We start from the raw sequence: 21864 nt of genomic DNA on the forward strand, positions 1-21864 counted from the left end.
GGCCCATTTCAAACCCCGTCTCACCCTGCTGCTCTCTGGGCTCCTTAGTGTGATGGTGAAGATTTCTTCCCCAGCACTCCTGCCCACGGCCAAGGCAGCAATCAGAGCCCTTCCACCAGCTCACTCATGATGACTTAAAGCAAACACGCTGAGCCATGACTCAGCCAGCAGAGCAGAAGGGTATCACACACACTGCCCTGTTCCTGCTCATACTTCACAGCTGAAATCGGCTGCAAAGTTATAGAGCTCAGTTCTGAGATAACTCTAGGATTTACAAAAAACTCCTCCAGCACACAGGGCTTAGCACCCAGCACGTCATGCATGGAAGGTTCTGCTGCAGGCCAGGGTGCCAAAAGGGACTTTCCTACTCACCCTATGCTCCTTCCACTCATTGCAACGCAAGGAGACCTCAGCCTGTGCTCTGCTGATCCTACATTCCTTTCAGTACAGCCCCTCAGCAGTTCTGGGAATAATGGCAGTTTCCAAGAAAACTGGTAAAGGGAATTACTTCTTTTACAACCAGGAGCCATTTCTGAATGACAGACTCCAACAGAAGAGAGTAAAGCATGATGTGCTCAGACACGATAAATCCTAACTCACAGCACTGGCCCCACTCCAGCACAAGTGACTCAGTGGCTCTCACCAGTGATGCACCAGCAGCTCTCAGGGACTGAAGATGAAGCTGGGGTGTAAAAGCAGACTGTCACGGGTAGCTCACAGTGCTGTAGGCAATCACTAGCCCTGCTCAGGGCTGGAAAAATCCAAGAATGGTTTTGATGTTGTAAAGCTTTCATTGCCTAATACCTGGTCACACACTGACCTGCTCCAAACTCAGAAACACACAGAGCTTCTCCACTACCCTGGGGTGAAGGCTGTCCCCCCCGACACCTCCACCTCTCTCCCCATGGCAGAGAGGAGCAGAGGCCAGTACTGCTCTGACTGATACTGCTCCCACCTCTGCTGTCTAGAAGAGCTTGGCCCTGCCTGCACATCTCCATGAGAACCGTTAACAGATTAATTGTAACGCAGGCTTTTAGGAGAAAACTAAGGCTCAAAGAGCCTGGGAGAACAGCTGCTAGGCTACCAGCATGCCCTGGGCAGAATGCAGAACCAGAAGACTATAGAGGGAGGAAAGCAAGTTGTTCCCACCTCCTACAGGGGAGCAGCTCCCCCAGCAGTTGCTGCTGTGCAATGGTGTGGAGAACCACGGGTGGTCATAGGAACAGGGATTCTGTGTGATTTAATTGCACCCCACAGCACCCACATTCTTACTGTGCAAGCCTGTCGTGACACCTGGTGGCCAAAGGCACCCCTGCAGCACCCATCACCAGTCTGCTCCGCTTCTCAAACCTAGATGAATGATCTCATTTCCATGACCTCATGTGAAAGCAGGAACAAGGCAAAGGAATGCAGTCAGGACACTTGGGCTAGGACACAGTGACCTTCTCTGAACACCTAATGCTTTCAGCTGCGGCTCACAGTTTTGTCCCATACTGCGACCTGCCATGCAACTTTGTAGCCCTACCCACTTCTGTTTGGAGCAGAGCACAGCCTGGGAAGAGCAAGAGTAAATTACAGAGCTGCAATGGGAACACTGGGAGAAGAAACTCATTGCAAAAGTCTACCGGGCCTTTCTGATGAATGAAGGCTGAGAACAGGGTTTCCTTACTGCAGTAACATTTACACTCCAAGCCAGTTCCAAACCTCTGTGTCCAAAGTGGTGCTGGTTACCACTGCAGGAAGCCAGGCTTCACACCTAGATGTTTATTATATATACATAACCTGGGGGGAACAAGGGAGCTCTTCCCACTGTATGATTTTGTCAAGTGATTGTCCATGTTGCTTGGTCGGGCTGCAACATCACTCCTCCCAAGGACTCATGTCTGTGTCAATGGCCACGCAGTTATAGGCCGCATAGCGTAACTTCTCTTCACACACCTTGGCTCTAGGGAGGGAAGAGGGGGAAAAAAAAGACAAGGAGTTGCTGTTTCTGCATCTGCCAGCTGAGATGACAAGATCAAGGCTATTCTTCAAAAGCTGCTCACAAAAAATATCACAGTAGCTACATGATGCAGCCGGGGAAATAAAAACATGGCAAAGTGATGGGGCTCTGTGGGTCAACATAGAGGCTAAGAGAGAGACAGAATCCCCCAGCTGCAGAGAAGCTACGACACTTACGTGGCATAGTTGGGCAAGAAGAGGGTACTGGAGCAGGTGGATGACTCTGGCAACGCATCTGTTGTCTCAGAGCTTGGGGAAAGGTGACAAACTGGTTAGAATCAGCAAACCAGCAAGGAAAGAAAGAGCAGACTACAGATCCCTTTGACCTGTTAGCCTTGCAGTCTGTGAAAAAGAAATGGACTCACCCTAGTTTGTCTGGATAGATGTAGATCCGTGCTGGGAGGCGGCTTCTGCCAGTAACAAACCGGAGGAAGCGGCTGCGATCCTCTGCGAAGGGAAAACAAAGGTATCAGCAGATCCCAGGGCAATATGAGATCAAGCACAGCCACTTCCAAGTATCTCCTTTGGCCCAATAGCTTGCTCTGCTTGGCTCTCATCTGTTCCCCAAGCAGTAACAAGGGTGGTTTCAATCTCTCCATTCCCAGCCAACACACAAGGGTTGTCACGGCATGAGGAGATGTGCAGTGGCAGAGCAAATCACTCACCATTGGTAAAGTTGTTGAGTGCTTCCCAGAAGTACTGAACGCGGGTGTCCAGTGGCTCAAAGTCCTCAAAACGAGCTGCCAGAGTACAGAAAAGGAGTTTTAGAGATCTCAGCTCCTCCTGGACAAATTAGAGCACGGCATCCCGTGCATATCCATGGGCCCTCCCTGATCCTGTTAGCACTCAGCTAAGGGCAAAAAGTGCACAGGCCCACACTGTCACCATAATAAAGGCTAATATGTGCCTCCCACACCCTCTCTTTGTCCCAGCAAGGAAGACAGTCATTCTGTTTTCAGGGAAAGAGCTTTCAGCAGAGGGCCTTCACTTACTGAGTTTCTTCAGGGCATCAACTGTGACTTCAGGGTCTCCACAGACTTTCTTTTCCAGCTCCTGCCAAGTGAGGAGGTCAAGAACAGCTTGGGGTACCACCTTCAACAGTCCAGCTTGCATAGCCATGATCTGAAAAGGAGGCAAGGCAGGTGAGCAGTGAGTCTTGCCTACTTTCCTGGCTCAGGGTTGAGCCTGAGGACTACTGAACTAATGCCAAGCAACTGCCCAGCAAATGCTCCATGGGATCTGCAGAGGGGAATAGGATCCCAGAGAAATGCATTCCAGTTCAATTAGGAAGCCTGTATTGGAGCTGGCAATAAAAGTCTGTCTCTCATGCTACTATATATCACCCTAAAGGACCGCCTACTATTGCACTAATGAGCACAGGGACATTAACTACTATACATACTGGAAGTCTGTCTCTGGGAATTTAGTGGCCACTCAGGCTATGGGAAAGCATTACCTGCTCCTTGCTCTCCTCCAGTCGAGCTTTCTGTACCAGACGGATGAACTCCTTACGGTCCTCATAGCGGACCACAGTGTTGCTGCCATTGGGAATCAGCTCCACCATACGTTGGTCACTCAGCACCGTTGTGTAGGTCAGCTCATTCCCAAATTTGAACTCAAAGGTGTCTCTGTCCATCACTTCCATCACCTCCAGGAGTTTCACCTGCCCAGATGAGTGCTTGTTAGAGATGCCCAGTGGGCGGAAATATGCCTGGTCCCTCATCTCCTACTTTCCCAGACAGGGGCTAGAGTGACTGAGACAACAGTGCAGTGTAGGATATACTGCCCTACAGCTGCACTTGCTGTTTAGCAGACCTTGGGGCATTGTGTGCTGAAAGCAACAGTCAGCACTGCTACACCTGTATCATCTGTGAGATGTATTAAATGCTAATAGTGCACTCTCGGTGCATTTTTCTTTGACATATCATTGGAATATGCAAGTACAACACAGGAGCAAGCATACACATCAGTCTTGCAGAGCACCACAAGGAATAGCATAGGCACAGCCTCCCAGTCCCTCTCACCAGCACTGAGTCCACCGCAGCAAAGTCTTTGCTCCAGCTGACCTCCTCTCCTGTTAATTGCTTCCATACAAAGCCAGGAAGAGCCAGAACCTGAAGGAGAACAGCAGTTCTGCTGAGTTTGTGAGAAAGGAGATAGCCCCAAGGATAGAGATGGGGTTCAACCACAGTGGAGGTTCCATCACTCTCCCTGTCTGCAGGCAGGGCTCATCAGGTATCTTAGCCTACACAGAACTGAGCAGAGACCAGACACCCTCCCCCAGGTTCCCAGCATCATCTCTCGAAATTCAGGCTGTGAGCTCTCAGCCCCAAATCCTGACAAACACCTTTTGTCCCAACGCACGATCACCTTCCCATGTTCCCATGCTCCTCTTGGACAAGTGGCACAAGAGGCACCAACAATTCCCTTTGTGGCAAACCTCCACACAGAGATGGGGTTGAAAACTCACCAGAAACTCCTTGCCCCTCAGAGCTGCTCCCATGATCTGCCCGATCCACTCATACTTTGGGAAGTCTTTACAGGAGGGATTGGGGACATACATGTCCCTGGCTTCTCCAGTGCTGTTACCCTACAGGGATAAGAGTCAACACTCAGCCCAGCATGAAGCACTACAAGCAGCTCTTGCAGTGACTCTGGGAATTTTCCCACAATGGAAAAGGGCTAAATCCCATGAGCTCTGTGGCAATGTTCCTACTGAGGCACTTATCAACTTATCCTAAAACCAGATGTCACAAAGCAACATATTCAGTCCTTCATAGTTAACGAGAAAAGGCTTTGGACTAGCAAAAATAAGTACATCTCAGGCACGAAGGGGGATATAAACAGTTTTACTTTGCCAGGCACAATACTGTGCACTGAGCACTTTCTGCCTCAAGTACCCCAACCCACAGCACCTGGTTAGATGTGCGCACAAAGAAGGGCAGGGGCACAGGAGTGTCTGCTGAGCTGGGACACAGCTCCTCCGACATGTCTGCCAGGCTGTCCCGAAAACCACCACCTGCAATCCCAGAAGAATGGCAATTTTAGTGATAGAAACTCCTCGTGTGCTGACTCTCAGGAGCACAGAAGCAAGATTAGGGATTTTGATCCAACATAGTCCAGAGCTGAATAGCAGGCCCCTGTCACAACCCAGAGGCACCAGAGGAAATAAGGCAGTAGAAGAAACACCGCTGCCTGGCCCATGTAGGACAGCCAGAGGGAACACTGCCACTGTCAAAGCTGCTGCTGCTAGTGACTAATGGAGGTCTGACACCAATGTCAGCACGCAGCACTCCTCACCCACAACACTGCAGAGGGTGGCAGGACAAGGTGACCTGCCTTCCCTTTCTCCTCCAGCAGCAATAACGCTGGGAGCAAATGAGACCCCCTGCAGCAACAATGTCACACCATCAACCTCCAACTCTGCCCCTTTGCCCACACAGCCCCTACCTTGGTCAATGATGCCCTCTGCGATGAATTTGCACTCCCACCACTGGTCGTAACGCAGCGGCCACCTGTAGAGAACCAGGCACTGCCTGAATTGCTGTGGGTGCCCAGTGCACCCAGATCCAAGGAGAGACTGAGGAGGCAGCAGGGAGAGCAGTGAAGCCAGAGGCCTAGGGCATAGGAGCCTGGGCTTAAGACAAGACCTCAGTCTCAAGACAGCTGCAATCCCAGAAGGGAGGAAACACCTTGGGAGAACAGGCCCTCATTCCATGTCTAAGCTGGCTCCTGATCTAGCAAACCCTCTCCAGAGGGCACACAGGTGCTTGCCAAACATCCTGCTGTGAAAGAGGACATAGCTCCCAGTACTGCACGATCCCCTCCCTACACCCAGTGCTGCTTACCTATAATCCAGAGGCTTTTCAAACTTGTCAGACGGCTTCAGGCCTTCAAACACCTGCAACAAGTAGAGATCAAAGCTGGTATTCCCTCTCCAGAAGAAACGATGCCAAGTGAAGACTGGAAATTGGAAGGAATCTCGTTTGTCTCCAACCCTTAAATACTGACTGAAGCTGACCCCTAAATGGCCTAGGGCCCTTCACTTTTGAAAACGTGACGTAATTGCAGTATTTTACACCACTTGCAGCTTCCTCGCTTCAGAGGTACACTGAACACATATGAAAACTTGTCTTGGTCTAGGCTGTTTGTGCACACATTGAGCAATAGATCTTTTGGAGATGGAGGGAGAATGACAATAGGATTATTAGAATTGCTGTAATACCACAGGACCGTGTGCAGCTGCGTTATTGTTGTCACAGAAGAAGTCTCTACTGTCCTTTCAGTGTAATAAGATCGTTATGCTCTGCATTAGCAACATGTCAACAACAAAGCCTAATACAGAACAGAGACATCAGCTCTGATGTTCAGATATTCCTGGATAAGAGATCATCAGCACATGTAATTGTAGAGCCTAGGAGTCATGTAAAGAAGCCCTGAAGCCACCAGGTAACTCTAGCTCCCAAGCTCTTCCCTCCACCCACCTCCCCCTGGTTCATTTTGGTTTCAGGATGCTCCACTCTCCTCAAAGCATTGGAGTCCTCTCCAGAAGGAGAAATACCTGAGTGAAGACAGCATTCTTGCAGCTGGGATCCAAGGCAGGGTTGTCTCGGTGCTCCATAGCCAGGCGTCGGTTAATATAGAGCCGTGGCATGAAGTTGGGCTTGCTTGTCTCTGAATCCTTCAGACACTGTGTAATGAGAGCTGTGCGCCTCTTGGACAGCAACAAGAACTGCTTGATATGCTGCCAACAGGTAAGTTCAAAATGTCAGAAGTGCCCAGCGCCCAAAGCACATTACCTGCTTCCTAGGTCCTTTCCCTTCCCAAAACCACAACCTCCCACACACAGCCACATTCTCCTCAACAGTGTTTTCTCTATCTGATCTTCTGTCTCCAAAGACTTTCCTTTCTGGCTTAGCGGACAGACTGAGCCCAATTCTCCCTCCATCAGCAGTCATCTGATACTCACACTCTAATGTTGCTTGGACTCTCACTCACTCTCACCAGAACAAGAGTCTTACTATTCCTCCTACTTGTAATGAAACCAAGCTCTGCTAGACAAACAAGAATCCTTAAATGCTCTGGGTTTTAGGCTAAGCTGGCACAGGGATTACAGTGTTCTCTAGCACTAGGCCTGGAAGCACACAGAATTGGACTACCCTAGCAATGCCCAGCACATTCTGGGAGAGGATGTGAGGAAAACAGACAACTGGAAGGATGATTGAGTCTTACGAGAAAGACACAAACCAAAAGCCAGAAAATAGCTACTGGTAAGAAGCCCTGCCATTTGGACACAGCCAGTTCAAAACTGCTGGCAGCAAGCACGGGAACAGAGTGTGCTGGGCTGTGATCTCAGAGGGGATGTATGCCCAGCTCACACACCCAGTGCAGCTATGGTCTGAGTCCCTTTGTGGGTGATGTGCTTTCACCCCCACAGCCTCGGTTTCATTCTTCTTGTTACTGCATAGCTACAACATTTCCACATCAATGTTCTAGCAGGAAAATAGTCTCAAAACAATATCGCCTTTCACAGCTTTAATGAAAGGAGCTCAGCCAGGTATTTCCCTTGAGCTGCTTTAAAAGCAACAAGCACTGACTGTCTCCCTTGCCACAGCCCAAGTGCAATCACTCTGCCTCACTGAGGCCCCACAAGATACAGAGGAAATCACTCACCTTGAGTTTGCTGAATGTGCCAACAGTGTGGTCCCAAGCTGGCACCAAGTGATGCAAGACACTATCCAGGAGCTTGATGAACCTAAATCCCAAAGAAGAAGGTACTGCAACACCCTGAAGGGAAAGGGATCTGCATAAGCCTATTCCAGGCCAGGCACTCCAGACATAAACAGAAAAGTAGCAACTGATCCAAACACAAGCCAGTGTGATTTTTTTTTTTAAATCACAGAGCCTGTAGCATTAAATTCCCATTGCAGCAACTATGCACCCCTTGCAAGGGACCCTGTGTGCATCTGCCCCCCCTACCTCCCCGCAACACAGATATGCTGCACCCGCAATACACAAAACGTTGAACTTAAGCTGCAAGATTCCTCTTAAAAATGTATGGAAGCTACCCGAGAAAACCTCTGCTATTTTCTCCAAGGCCCAGGATGCCCATCCCAAGTGGAGTCATAGAGCTTTAGAGCTCCCAGCCATTACTTGGACTGCAGAGGGCACCAATCACTGCAGACAGCACCACCCCACTGCACGCTCCCTGCACTCCCATACAGTACCTCTGAATGAGCACTGCCCTCCGGTACAGCAGGTCGGGGTCTGTCCCTTCCAGGCGGGGGTAGCGTACTAAATTGGCCAGCTGGAACATGTCAGCACTGAGCCCCAAGTCCCTCTGTCTGGAGGATTTGATTTTGATGCCACGAAGGCGAACATCAATCCCATCATCTGCCAAAGGAAGACCATAGATAATATGCTAAGCCCACGAGAAAGTAAGCCTTCCAGCTGCAGCAGGTCAGTACCATCTCCAAGTAAAAGCACTAGGAACATGACCAGCTTCACCAGCTCTGGGGCTGAGCACTGAGAGTCTGAAAGACCTTTGTGCAGAAGTGAGAAATTTAAAGAAGAGGAAAAAAAACCAACAACAAAATCAGAGGCAAGGAAAAGAAAAACAGGCTGAAAGCACAAGGCTTGCAAATCCTCAAGTTGCCCTGGAGTACCTGGCCAAGAAGTACAAGCTGCAGGAATAAATTCAGTGTACAGTATCTCACAGGTGCATTATAGATGTGGCCATAACACCTAGCCCTACCTCTGCACTCCACAATCCGGATCTCGATGACAGGCAGGTGTGTTGTCATGTCCTCAAGGACGCACACATCCCCAATGTAACTCCTGCAAGCACAGCACAGACAGAGGCTGCAGAGCTGTTCCCTTGCCCAACCTGTCAAAATTCACTGGGCTGCTTGTAAGGAAAAAGTTGCATTCTTTAGAATGGAAGGCTGCTGGAGGAACCCAGACCCAGCTGCCTGCCTCCAGCAGTGCCACACAGCTCACACAAATATCCAAACCTCTTGTTACCCCAGGTCTAGGCAACGTCTTGTTCAATAAGACAGCACAGCTCTCTGAATTAACCCAGCCATGCTAGTTGCTAAACATCAGCAAGTCCCCCCCATCTGAAAGGCCAGGACTGCAGGAGCTGGGAATGGGGTTTCAAAGTGTTAGACTGGAGAGATAGAAAGTGCCTCTCCCAAGGTCCTGAGCCACTAAAGTGAGGCTGGAGTTGGCGTGACAACTTATAGTTGGGGTGCCCAGCACCTCAAGTCCTCAGAAGGGCCACACTACACTTCCCACCTCCATCCACTCACTCATCAATGCCAACATCGTTCAGTTTCTTCAGATTGTCCCCCTCACCCCCGTACACGGCGACGCGCTTGGGCATGAAGTTCTCATCAGTGGTATCAACAGTCAGCAGGAGCTTCCTGCAAAAGGAAGCAAGAAATGAAGAGACAGCTCTATTTCTGAACCACTACCACTGCTCCTCCCTCACGGCCTGGCTGCACCCGTACCAAGCACATGCAGACGGTGCTGAGACCCCCAGGTACCTGTGACAACACTGGCTAAGAGCTGCTCAAACTCCAAGACAGATCAGGGGACAAGGAGGAGGGAGGGCAAGGCAACGTAGGGCTGTGACAGACTCATGCACAGAGCAGGGGCTGCAGTGCCCACCCCAGCAGTGAGCCAGCACACAGGGGAGAGATGCCTCACTTGACAATGGTGCCTTTCTTCATGTTGAGCCGCACCCAGTGCTGGCCCTGGGATCCATCACTCTCCCAGTACGTGTCAGCATGGCTGTCCGTCAGACAGGACACATTGAAGTCTTCCTGGAAAAGGGCAGTGAATGAGGGGAAAGTCAGAGAGGGATAGGATTATTTCTCCTTAGTGGCTACTTTTGTCATGAATCATAGAGCCAGAGGGTATCAAACTGTCCCGTTCCCATTTGCTGGCCTCTGGGTAGACAGGGGGAGTACAGGCAGCACAGGACGCTGGGGCTGGCCTGCTAAGGTGCTATGACGTCACACACACAGCACAAGAGTATGAAACTCTCTCTAAAATCAGCTTAGCAGCTAGCATTAGCATTTACCTCTCAGATCACAGCTTGCACAATTCATCCATGGGCTGCATTACACAACGCTCTGCATGACGCTCCCCTCCAAGACTGCACCTTACCCTCCACATCCACATAGCACAGACCAGACCATCCCAGAGTAGGGTAGTACACCCACCACACATGCTCCCCAGCCCCATGGCACAGCAGGGTTGATCAAGCCCTGTCCCTTTACTCCACGTACTACTCACCGTGTAGGATGAGACATCGATACTGTCCACATACTGCTTGACACTGCCCAAGTTCTCATCCTCTTTCCCAATATGATCATACAAGAAATGCACCAAGTCTTCATCACATTCATAAGTCCACGTTGGAGGCACAAACCTACCAGGACAGAGAGGTTAACGGTCTTAGAGATCCAGGGACAGCAAGGCTGCACTGACCCCTGCCAGGTGGACGGGTCAGGAAACGTAGGTCCATGTCTGCCTTGATCTTCACCTTGTTTTCTGGTTCATGCTGGCTTATCTAGGACAAGACTGTGCTGTGCAGAGCTCAGCTTCCCCACTGCCTGTCTTGCTCCACACCCCAATTTACAAGAGATGGCTGTCTGAGCAGCGAGGGAGAGACAGCAGCTTGCACCCACCCACAGCTGAAGTGTGCACACACCATGAAACAGCGCCTACCGAAGCTTTTCTACTGCAGCTTCATCCTGGTCCATGGGCTTGGGTTTCGCTCCCAGGCGCAGGGAGTAAGTCAGATCCACCACTTGCTCCCACCTGTAACAAAATGGAGTGAGAGAATCCCAGGGGAAAAACACAAGTACTTGAGAAGTAGCTGGAAGGGGAAGATTCAGGTTTAAAGCCACACCGCATCTCATCCTCCACCATATCCTTATCACATGCCTTTTCTGTTCAGATAGTCTTTACTTCTTCCAGTCAACAGCCCCAGCTGCATTGATGACAGTGACTGAGCAAAACTGAATAACTCAATGTCTGGGTTCCCTATCATGTCACTTTAATATAAGAAATGGCCAAGCGGGCAAGGACTTTTCTGTCCAGAACAGAAAGGACGGAGGGAAAATACATCAAAATCTCAAGCAGCAAACATGAGCAGATGAGAACTTCACTGCTCTCATACAAGCAAGGAAATGAGACATCGAATAAAGACAGCAGGCTCAGATTACAAACAAGCTCAAGGCTCTAAAATAGGGATCTCAGGTTTAAAGCTTCTCCAACTTCTCACTGTGGGCAGCAAAACCTCAATTTCTTTTCTAAGTCAGACTCCAGAGACAGATTTTGAGGTTTCCTGCATACTGCACCTTTTCCAGCTACAAGGAAGGCAAGAAGCTGGACACATGCTTGTATAGCAGCCGGGGAACCATATCACTTTCCACAACCTACGTGGAAGGGAAGACGTCAGCCACAACCCCATACCTGATCACAGGTTTGTAATCAACCCCAAACAACTGCTGCTGCCTCTGGATCCTCTCCGTGGACTCAACCGGGACCAGCCTGTCGCCTCCTTCTGCATGCTTGCACACCAGGACCCAGCCTTCCTCCAGATCACAGCCACTCTTGTACTCTTCCAGCTGCTCCTGGGAGGGAAAATATATCCTATAAGGACCCCCCAGGTCTCTATAACTCCTCGAAAGGAGGCTGTGGCAAGGTGGGGGTTGGCCTCTTCTGCTGGGTAACAGTAATAGAATGAGAGGCAGTAGCCTCAAGTCGCCCCAGGGAAGGTTCAGGCTGGATATTAAGAACAATTTCTGCTCCTGAAGAGCAGTGCTGCAGTGGCACAGCTGCCCAGGGAGGTGGTGAGGTCACCGTGCCTGGAGGTGTTCCAGAGCCGTGGGGATGTGGCACCGAGGGATGCGCTCACTGGGCAAGGTGGGGTGGGGTAGGACTGCGTGATCTCAGGGATCTTTTCCATCCTTAATGACGGTACGATTCCACAGGCACGCTCAGCACTGCACGCAGGGCCCCGGGCCTCACGGCGCCGCCGAAGCCCGCGACTGGAAGGGCCAGGGACACGGGGCGGCGATAGGAGCGATGAGGGAGGCGGCCGGGGGACAACCAGGTGGCGACGGGACGCGAGCAGAGGGAGGCGGGGGGGGGGGGGAGCGAGGCGGTGACAGGAGCCGGCCCTCCACCAGGGGACCAGGCCGCTCCGCAGCCAGCGCAGGCCCCGAGCCGCCCCCCGCCCCGCGGTAGGCCCGGACCCCCGGGATGCAGCGCGGGGGGCGTTACCTTACTGAGCTTCACCCACAGCCCCGCGCTGTTGCAGTACTCCTCTCCCGTAGCGCGGAGGCAGCCGCCCTTCCGCACCTCGATGGTGGCCCGCGCCGCCCGCTTGGAGCCCCGCGCCGGCCCGGGGCTGTCCCAGACGCTGAGCAGGCTGCGGGACGAGGCGGCGGCCGAGGGGTCCTTGCAGATCTTGTACTGCACCTCACGGGGCACGTAGCACAGCGCGGCGGGCAGCGGCCGGGCGCGGCGGAAGCACTCGCTGCACTGCAGCAGGAACCGCAGCCGGCCCAGCACCTGGTGCGGAGCCTCTCCGCCCGCCCGCATCGCGCTCCGCACCTCCGAGCCCCGCACCGGCGTCGGGAGGGTGGGGGGGGCAGTGCTCGCGGCTTTACGGCAAACCCCGCCCGCCTCCGAGGCAAGATGGCGGCGCCCATGAACCGTACGGAAAAGCGGGGAGCAAAGCAAGATGGCGGCGTACGGAGGGGTGAGGGCGGGGCAAGATGGCGGCGCCCGTTGGGCGTACGGGGAAGGTGGGGTTACGGTAAGATGGCGGCGGCCGCGGGGCGGGGCGAGGCGGGGACGAGGGCGGGGCGGGAAGCGACGCGGGATGGAGGGCAGCGAGCGGCTCCTGTGAGTAACCGGGCGCGGGGTTACCTCCTCGTGCCCGCGCGTGGGGCTTGGGCGGCTGTCACCGGGATGACCCTGGGGTTCCTCGCGCGGTCAGTGGTGCGCGGCACTGGGATCCCACGCTGGGCACAGAGAGGTGGCACCGGCATTGTGCGCTGGGGTCAGCCGTGACCCCGAGGGCTGTGCTGCCGCGCTGAGGTGCCGCGCTGGGGACGCCGGGGTGGCCCCGAGGGCGCTGATCCCAACCACTGCTGCGGCACCGGTCCCGCTCTGGAGGTTCGGGGGTCTGTCCCCACGGCTGCCTCCCACCACAGCACGGCGGTGCTGGCTGTGCCCCGCACGGCCCCCACGTGTGCCCCCCGCCCTGGGGCTCGGCTCGGAGGAGGCCGGGGACGTGTGGTGTGGGGGCCCGTGGAGCTCTGTAGGCCCAGATAGCGCCGGGCCCTGCAGGCCCCCAGCCTCCCCCTGTGGGAGCAGCTGCTGCCAGCGATAATGTAATCTCACAGAGCCCCGGGCCGGGCATCGCCTGTCCCCAAGAAGGGCCCCGCTGCCCCGGAAGAGGCCCTGGGAGGTGATGGAGCTTTTGTCACCGTGGTCCCAGCTGGGGAGCCACCAGCCCTGCCCCAGAGACCTGCTGGGGTGCCCAGTGCCCTCCATGGCGACCAGCCCTGTCTGCTGTCCCTCCTGCAGCCCCAAAGGCTTCCCCAAGCTGAAGAATGACACGTTCCTGCGTGCGGCACGCGGCGAGGAGACGGAGCACACCCCGGTGTGGTGCATGCGGCAGGCAGGACGCTACCTGCCTGGTGAGTTAGGGGTGGCATACAGGGCTGGGGGGGGCAATGGAAGCCAGCACACCCCTCGTCACCACGGCTGGTTCCTTGCAGAGTTTCGGGAGACCCGGGCTGCTCAGGATTTCTTTGACACTTGCCGGAGTCCCAAGTTGTGCTGTGAGCTGACGCTGCAGGTGATTGTCCTCTGTGGGGGCTGTGTCCCGTTTCCTCTCTTGGAATAGAGGTGGGAAGAAACTTTAGGTCTGGCCCTTACCCTCAAGTGGCTCAGTAAGTTGTGCAGCCCAATGCCCGGCTCGAGGTCCCTGAGTTCGTCCACGGATTGACCCCCCAGCATCAGATGGGGCCCTCCCCCACCCTGAGGATCCCACTGCACTCCATGTGTGTGTCCCAGCCCTCACAGGGAGGGGGACCCACGCTACATTTTTCTCTCCACTATCCACAGCCACTCAGACGATTCCCCCTGGATGCTGCTATCATTTTCTCTGACATCTTGGTGGTGCCCCAGGTGAGTCACAGTCAGTGGTGGGGAGCAATGACTGGGTATGGGGCTGGATCCAGAACTGCCACGTTCCTGCCTCTTCCGTTTTCTCCTGTCCCCAGGCACTGGGCATGGAGGTTGTCATGGTCCCCGGCAAAGGACCCACATTTCCAGAGCCCCTGAAGGAGGTGGAGGATCTGCTGAAACTACGGCAGAAGGTGGACGTGACTGCAGAACTGGGTTACGTCTTCCAGGCCATCACACTGACGCGGCACAGCCTGGAGGGCAAGGTGCCCCTCATTGGCTTCTCCGGGGCACCTGTAAGTGATATGGTTCTGCAAAGTGGGCTTTCCTGCTCTTCCCTCTGTTGTAATGCTGGTCTTGGCACGTCCAGAGCTGCAGGGACCAGCTCGTACCCATCCTATATAGGCAGGGAACGTGTAGAGCTGCTGCTCCTGCACACAAATCTGTCTTCAGCATCAATCCCACAACCAACCCCTCACATGTTTACCACCTCACCCTGCTCCTCTCCTTCCTGCAGTGGACGCTTATGTCCTACATGATTGAAGGGGGTGGTTCCACTACAATGGCAAAGGCCAAGAGCTGGCTGTACCGTCACCCTGAAGCAAGCCACCGACTGCTGCGGCTGCTGACTGATGTTGTCACTGACTACCTGGTGGGGCAGGTGGCTGCTGGAGCGCAGGTGTGTCCTGGGGCATGGGGACAGGTCCTAGCAGGAGGGCAGGGACTGGGGACAAGAAGCAGAGGGGTCCAGCTTGTGGGATGAGGGACCGAGGCGCTGCCTGGTACCTGCAGCTCACCCAGCCCTTTGTATCCAACAGGCGCTCCAACTGTTTGAGTCCCATGCAGGGCATTTAGGTCCAGAACAATTTCAGGAGTTCGCCCTGCCATACATCCGAGACATTGCCCGGGATGTTAAGAGCAAGCTGAAAGCAGAGGCACTGTCACTGGTGCCCATGGTAAGTCCAAGCTGCCTGGGACGTCCCTGTTCGCTGGGAGCACATGGAGTATTATGGCCAAGGGGGGAGGCTGGGAGAGGGTACAAAGGGCTGCTACCAGGGTAGCAGTGTGACAGTATCTGTACCTGTATCTCTCATTGTCCCTGGCATCTGGCATTCCATCCTCTGGAGTTACTGCCCATTTCCTCCTTCCCCAGATCGTCTTTGCGAAGGACGCACACTACGCACTGCGTGATTTGGCACAAGCTGGGTACGAGGTTGTTGGTCTTGACTGGACCATCCAGCCCCAGGAAGCTCGGTAGGAGTCTGGCACAGCACTGTTACCCTGACCCTTTGTATGGCTGCCCTGCTGTATCACAGGCCTGGAATTTTCTGGTGCAGAGGAGGGAATAGCCAGGCCCCAGTGCTGTGTGAAGCTCACAGCAGCCAAGAGCTGCACTGGGGGTCCTGCAGCTGCCCTGCACCTGCCCCACACACAGCAACTCACCTGCTTCCTCCCTGCTCCAGTGCACAGGTCGGGAAAGGTGTCACCTTGCAAGGAAACCTAGATCCCTGCGCTCTCTATGCACCCAAGGTGAGCCATGGACCTCCTGCCTCCATTTCCCCACTTGTGACCCTGGCTCATGTCCTGGGCTGATGGTGGTGGGACCAGTGGAGACGGGGAACACTGATGAGGTTGATACATGGTTTCCTGTGACATCTACAGGAGAAGATTGGGGAACTGGTGAAGAAAATGCTGGAGAACTTTGGGACCCAACGCTACATCGCCAACCTGGGCCATGGCCTCTACCCAGATATGAACCCCGAGCACGTGGGTGCCTTTGTGGAGGCTGTGCATGCTCATTCCCGCCAGATCAATAAACATGGCTGAGCCTGGGGACAGGACTGCAGGTTGGGCACAACTACCCTCAATATGTTTTTGTCACAGGGTTTCTTGCTCCAGGTTGGAATGCAGCATTAAACTAGTGCCTTCTTTACAGCACCTGTGTGGCTCTAGCTGGGGGTGGGGAATTGGCCCTGGAAAAGATGAGCATGTGAGGTCAGGGAGACCCTGATCCCCATCCTGCGGGTGGGGGGACACTGATGGGGAAGCAGGAACACCAAGGAAGCAGGGTCGCTGTTCCTTTGCCTGCAAGAGGGGATCTCCTGGCACTAAGGATGCACTCAGCCCTGCCAGGGGAGACAGGGTGCCTAAAGCTGGCACTTTCATGGGGAGGCTCAGGGCTCACATCCCATTGCCACCCTGGGCTCAGCATGAGCACTGCCAAAGCCCTCAACGACCAATGCCACAGCCCTGTTCAGGTGAAAATGGACAGCATGACCCTGATCCAGGGTGTTCCAGAGTTGGTGGTCCACCTGGCAGGACTCACCTGGAGACAGCCAGCACCCTCCAGGCACCAGCACCACCAGATGCTGCCATGCTGGCTGCAGTAGCAGCTGATAGCATAGTGCTAGCACAGCCATCACTGCCCTACAGCCTTTCTGGGACCATCCCCCAGCCACACACCTCATCTCCTCTGATCCCCATGAGCAGTTGTGCCTGGGGCTCAGCACCCCCTGCAGAAAGCACTGCTGGGTGTTGACAGTACCCTGAGCCCGGGGATACAACACCACATCCCACACCACAGCTCACTCACTGTGCTCCAGGGCAGCTGCAGAGTGGGCTGAGCACAGTGAGGAATCACATCCTGGATTGGGCACGATTCTACGTGCCTCTTCCTGGGGTGCTGGGTATCACGGGGGGGCTGAGATGCTGTGTACCCTGGGGATGTGCCATGCTTACATCGCACGCAACATGGGGCTGTCCGGAGATCCCTCTGGCTTCAGAGAAACATGGTACACACACAGGATAATGTTCATCCCTTTTATTATTAAACATCAGATGAAGAGGTCGCACACACACATACACACACGCACACAAACAAAACAAAACAAAACAAAAAAAAAAAAAGAAGAGAAACAGACTGGTTGAAGAATGCTATTTCGGTGGCGACAGATACTGAGTACAATTGGTTTCCTGGCCGGAGCGCAGACAAAAGTCACTTTCCAAAAATTAAAGTCAAACCAGACAGCAGATAACTAGCCCACGTTCCTAACTACAAGTCACTGTCCAGACTGGCCCTGGCCCCCCCAGCCCTCCCAACCCGTCGGAAAAATAATGAAGCAAAACCTCAGAGCTGCCAGCCGGGGGCCGAAGGCTCCGCTGCGGGCTCGGGGCGAGCATCCATCCCTGCCTTCCCAGTGGGACGGGATCGGAGAGTCCAGCCGCCCCCAGGCAGCCCCATTCCCCCCCCCCCCCCAAGATGAAGGCATGCACGCACCTCGCACTCACACATGGGCGCCCATGAGGCAAAGGCTAAGAGCTGGGCGATGTCCAATGGGTGCCCACGTCGCTCCCGCGCCGTCCTCTGCCACCCGGGAGCTGGAGTCCGTGCGCATCCCAGCACAGTCCTTCATCCTTTCCTTCGCCGTCCTCAAGCGCTAGGCTGCTGCTCCTCCCTCCGTCTGTCGGTCCGTCCGTCCGTCCATCCCGGTGCTCCCAGCCGAGTGCGGACATCCGCCTCCCCCCACACCCTTCTTGCTGCCGACGGTGCCGTGGAAACCTGAGAACGTTCGCGTGCCTCCTCCTCTTTTTGTCTGTGGTTGTGGTGGTTTCTGTTTGTCGGTTTTTAAATAATAGTTATAATAATAATAATAATAGCAATAATAAAAATAATCCCCCCAGCCCACGACAATTTCAAGTATCCCCCAAATAAAAGACAGAATTATAAATAATTATAACTTTACAATTTAATAATTGACACATATACTATAGTATTTACAGTATCATAAATGCTTTTTTTTTTTTTTTTTTTTTTTGTGTTACTTTTAGTAAGCAATCCCTGAGAACAGTTACTTTAACTTGTTTTTTATTGAAGTATCTTCACAAATAGAGGAGTTTGCATGTCTGCATGTCTCGGGTGGGCGGGAGAAGCGCTCTGCAAAGCCATCGCTTTTGGTGACGCATGAGGTTCTAGTGTTGCGGGTTCCTTTGCTCTTTCTCTCTTTCATCCTTCTCTTTCATTTTCTTTCCCTCTTTCTTTCTTTTCTTATTTTTTTCCCCCTTCCTTTTCTTTCTTTTTTTTTTTTTTTTTTTTTTTCCCCCAACATAATGTTAAAGATTTTTGCACTTTGCAACCTTCCGATCCCTCCAGCGACCGCTTCCTTCAGGAAAGAGGTATTAGATTTCCAGGTTAAGCTTTTGGTATTGGCAAGGGAGGGCAGGGGCTGAGCAAACCATCCTTTTTTCCCCGTGGTTGCCTTTTGGTTTGTGCCCAAGGAATCTCGATCCTCTCAGCGTGTGAAATGGTTAAATCCGAGAAAGAAAATAACATTAAAAAAATAAAATAAAATAATAAAATAAAATAAAAAAAAAAAGAAACAGAAGAACGGAACGGAGCAGCCTCTGCCGATGGGGGGGAAGGTCTTCTCCGCTCTCCTTCCTTCTTCTCTCCCGAGTCCCCGTGCTGCGGCCGGACCCTGCCCAAACCGTCGGCTCACCCAAACCTCTCCCGCACCAGCAGCATCAGTTTTTTCTTGCCTTTGTAGATTTGTTTGAGATTGTCAATGAACTGGGCGAACTGTATGTGCCCGTCCTGCGCCAGGAGGAAGGTCTCCCTGGCCTTGCTGAGGAACTCGATGAACTCCCCGTAGTGCCGCGGGCTGATGTGGGTGAGCCGCGAGTGGGTGGTGTTGATGTAGGCGCTTATCGTGGCGTCCAGCAGCTGCCGCAGGGGTGCTTTGTCGGTGGACATCAGCTTCCCCGAGTTCCTGCGGCCGGGGATGCCGGCCAGCCCTGGGGCCGTCATGGTGCAGCGGCGGAGGATGTCCGACAGCACCGTGGCACAGTGCACGCTCTTCACCACCAGTGGGATGATGGCCGCCAGCTCGTTTTTGCCCAGGGAGTGGCTCAAGGCGCAGGCCCAGAGCACGTCGTTGATGGCCGGGTGCGTGTCCTGGTTGTAGGCCAGGTTGAGGTGCGTCATGGCCAGCGAGGCCAGCTTGAAGGCCCGCAGCGGGTAGCCCCGGTGCTCCATGTAGCGGGCGATGGTGAAGAGCTGGGTGTAGGTCATGCCGGTGGAGGCGGCGTCGATGACGATCTGGTAGGCGGTCTCGAAGGCAATGTGGTCCTTCTCGCAGAGGGTGAGGGCGGACAGGGCGCAGTTCTGCGGGTCCTTCATGGCACACTGCAGGGCCAGGGTGCGGGCGCAGCTGGCCAGCTCCTCCCGCTGCGGGTAGTCCAGGCTCAGGCGCAGGATGGTGTTGTGGGACATCACCGTGGCCGCCACGATGCTGGTGGCTTCCGTGGGGGTGAACAGCGAGTACCAGCTCTGCAGGATGCTCACCAGAGCCCTCACTCCTGCAAGAGACACGGGGGTCAGGAGAGCTCGGAAACTCAAGCCCAGGGCCATAGGTGGCTTTAGGGATCCCTGTGCCCGTTCTTCTTCCACCACGTGCGGGTCAGACACTCACCCACTTCCGTAGCACACGTCACCAGCCACCTCACCATCTCCCGCCGCCGCCAGTTGAGGGTGGACAGGGTCATGCGCATCACCTGCGAGGCAAACACAGGGTGACCCTCCACTCTATGGGGATCCACTGAGGCCACCCAACACCACGGTGCTCCCCCAAATTCTCCACGACCCTGCTCGCTATCGACTCCCTGTGAGGCTTTCAGGTGCTGCCTCACCCAAAACTTCCCCCAGACCTCAGCAGAGGCTGAGCTCTACCTCTCTAGGCCATGCAATGTTGAATGTACCCCTTCCATGAGACCCCTGCGTGCCATGGGGGACCACCTGCTTGGTGGAAGACCATCACCAGAGTTAGTAGGGCAGAAGGGCCACCGGCATCCCCCGTGCTATCCTATACCTGGAGCCCCAGCTCCAGCGCAACATTGAGGAGTGTTGTGTCTGAGTTGCTGTCGGCTGGCGTGGCAATCTTGAACGCGTCCTGGGCCAGCTTGAAGATCAAGGAGGAGGAGTGGATGTTCTTCTGGATGGCTTCCAGCACTGTGCGCAGGCGTAGCATGTCCCCTGGATGCAGGCAAGGATGGTCAGATGGCTCAGCCTCCCCCCCAGTAACATCCAGCTTTACTGTATCACCCAGGATGTGCTGTCTATCCATGCCTTCACTGGCCATAGCATCGTGATGCTTCCCTGGAAACTACTTGAACCATGCACAGGTTCCTGACTTGACCCCAAGCCTCAACCCCCAGCTCAGAGCCTTGTGGGGGACATCAGCCCCTTCTACATCAGGGTGGGGAGACGGGCCTCTGGTGTGAGCACAGACCAGAGATGCCGACATGCCCCATCACCCTGTCTTGTTCCAGATTCGTGTTCCTACTCCCATAGTCACCAACGGAGCAGATGAACCTCATGCAAAGAAAACTGAAAAAAACACACAGCAATGTGAAAACCCTAGAGCTGCACCTGGGTACACACAGACATCTCAGATGACTAATAGCTAAATATATCGCCTGCCACCCACAGCAGCCGCTTGCACCACCACCAGCATCCAAATCTCCCAAAAATGGCTAGCGGGGGCGTGGGTGAGAAACGCTGCGAGGACACAGGATCGCATTGGGACATGCTGCGGCGGGGGAACACCCAGGGAAAGACACAGCGGGAGAAACTGATGTAATCCACTAGCTCTACAGCCCCAGCACGAAGCTCTCATCCCCACGAGGGGCTGAGAAACTAAGGATAAGCCACTTCCATCCAGGTACCTGCAAGGAGGGGCATGACGCTATCAGCCCTGGACAAGCAGAGAGGTGGAGGAGGACAGGATGGAGACTGTCATACGGTGGGTTAGGTTGGAAGAGACCTTAAAGCCCATCCATTCCAACCCCTGCCGTGGGCTGGCTGCCCCCCACCAGCTCAGGCTGTCCAGGTCCCATCCAATCCGGCCTTGGGCACCTCCAGGGATGGGGCAAGGAGGCTCTATGCTGCTGTCTGCCAGTACTTGAGCAAAGGGAAACTTGTCTCCAGGAAAATCCTTTCTGTGCAGCTACATCTCATCACCTACATCCTAGAGGATCCAAAAGGGCTTCCCACTTCTGGAGGGGCTGCTGGGTGCTCCCCACACCAAGTGTTTCAGCACTCTTAGATCCCCCCCACCCTTCCCCCCATCACTCCTGCAATATTGCTCCCCACCAAATCCCTCCCCAGCCCTTGGGCAGCTACCCCTCCATCACCCCTGGTCCCACACCAACCTTTGGCCGCCGTCAGCATGGTGGATGCCAGCTCGCACTGCTGTGACTCCAGGTGCCCCAGGGTGAACCAGCGTGGGTACCTGCTGGGGACCACTGACACCAGGTGGTGGGGGTGAGTCACATCACCAGACGGTGCTGTGGTTTCCAGCACTGGCAACCTGAAGGACAAACAGAGGAGACGAGGTCAGACCAGCCCCAGTATGTGGTGATGGGGAGCAAGGAGGGGGCTGTATCCTGCAGTGCCTCTGAAAGCCTCCTGCTGCCATGCACGTGCAGGGGCTGCCGGGCTGCGTGCACGCCACATGGGTATGGGGATCAATCTCAGATCTACTTGAAAGGAAGAGAATGATCCGTGGAGTGATTTATAAACTTGGAAGGCAAAACACAAGCATCAGGGGAAAAAAAAAAAAACACACACAAAAAAAAAAAACAACAAAAAGG

General features: G+C 54.2%; 3 protein-coding genes across 4 annotated transcripts in view; 1 reads left to right on the forward strand and 2 right to left on the reverse strand.

Annotated features, from left to right (window-relative positions):
- Positions 1-1749: 1749 nt before the first annotated feature.
- HECTD3 (HECT domain E3 ubiquitin protein ligase 3) lies at positions 1750-12658 on the reverse strand. Of its 2 annotated transcripts, XM_422429.8 has the most exons (21): positions 12301-12658; positions 11488-11648; positions 10738-10830; positions 10303-10438; positions 9712-9827; positions 9312-9425; positions 8756-8838; positions 8229-8394; positions 7675-7756; positions 6563-6745; positions 5850-5902; positions 5452-5516; positions 4917-5020; positions 4472-4591; positions 4026-4115; positions 3458-3664; positions 2994-3123; positions 2667-2741; positions 2367-2448; positions 2179-2250; positions 1750-1945 (listed from the first exon to the last, which is right to left on the reverse strand). In XM_422429.8, the coding sequence occupies exons 1-21, from the start codon at positions 12619-12621 to the stop codon at positions 1861-1863; spliced, it is 2538 nt and encodes an 845-aa protein (XP_422429.3). In that variant the 5' UTR covers positions 12622-12658; the 3' UTR covers positions 1750-1860. The 2 variants fall into 2 exon arrangements, with proteins under 2 accessions (XP_422429.3, XP_046800814.1); XM_046944858.1 differs by lacking the exons at positions 11488-11648; positions 12301-12658 and adding an exon at positions 11373-11433.
- A 90-nt stretch (positions 12659-12748) lies between these two features.
- UROD (uroporphyrinogen decarboxylase) lies at positions 12749-16152 on the forward strand. The gene is made up of 10 exons (XM_015291286.4): positions 12749-12927; positions 13615-13727; positions 13809-13888; positions 14158-14220; positions 14316-14513; positions 14735-14896; positions 15036-15173; positions 15371-15471; positions 15681-15747; positions 15880-16152. The coding sequence occupies exons 1-10, from the start codon at positions 12764-12766 to the stop codon at positions 16042-16044; spliced, it is 1251 nt and encodes a 416-aa protein (XP_015146772.3). The 5' UTR covers positions 12749-12763; the 3' UTR covers positions 16045-16152.
- Positions 16153-17023: 871 nt separating this feature from the next.
- The window catches only part of ZSWIM5 (zinc finger SWIM-type containing 5), an 82855-nt gene continuing 78014 nt past the window's right edge, over positions 17024-21864 (reverse strand). Inside the window, exons 11-14 of the mRNA XM_015291282.3 lie at positions 21424-21581; positions 20082-20245; positions 19686-19767; positions 17024-19572 (exon numbers count right to left, since the gene is read on the reverse strand). Of these exons, the coding sequence (XP_015146768.3) occupies positions 18710-19572; positions 19686-19767; positions 20082-20245; positions 21424-21581 (1267 nt within the window). The 3' untranslated portion in view covers positions 17024-18709. The remainder of the gene's footprint in view (positions 19573-19685; positions 19768-20081; positions 20246-21423; positions 21582-21864) is intronic.

The sequence above is a fragment of the Gallus gallus genome, chromosome 8 (genome assembly GCF_016699485.2).
Source record: "Gallus gallus isolate bGalGal1 chromosome 8, bGalGal1.mat.broiler.GRCg7b, whole genome shotgun sequence".
Classification (NCBI taxonomy): domain Eukaryota; kingdom Metazoa; phylum Chordata; class Aves; order Galliformes; family Phasianidae; genus Gallus; species Gallus gallus.

What these genes read in the sequence shown, in the direction of transcription:
- HECTD3 (XM_422429.8), bottom strand. Translation starts at nt 12,621, where the DNA reads ATGCGGGCGGGCGGAGAGGCTCCGCACCAGGTGCTGGGCCGGCTGCGG. An exon ending in GCACATTCAGCAAACTCAAG is followed by an intron (nt 6,746 to 7,674) that starts GTGAGTGATTTC and finishes ACCTGTTGGCAG; the next exon opens with CATATCAAGCAGTTCTTGTT. An exon ending in AGAATGCTGTCTTCACTCAG is followed by an intron (nt 5,903 to 6,562) that starts GTATTTCTCCTT and finishes TACTTGTTGCAG; the next exon opens with GTGTTTGAAGGCCTGAAGCC.
- UROD (XM_015291286.4), top strand. Translation starts at nt 12,764, where the DNA reads ATGGCGGCGTACGGAGGGGTGAGGGCGGGGCAAGATGGCGGCGCCCGT. An exon ending in GAGGGCAGCGAGCGGCTCCT is followed by an intron (nt 12,928 to 13,614) that starts GTGAGTAACCGG and finishes TCCCTCCTGCAG; the next exon opens with CCCCAAAGGCTTCCCCAAGC. An exon ending in AGGTGGCTGCTGGAGCGCAG is followed by an intron (nt 14,897 to 15,035) that starts GTGTGTCCTGGG and finishes TGTATCCAACAG; the next exon opens with GCGCTCCAACTGTTTGAGTC.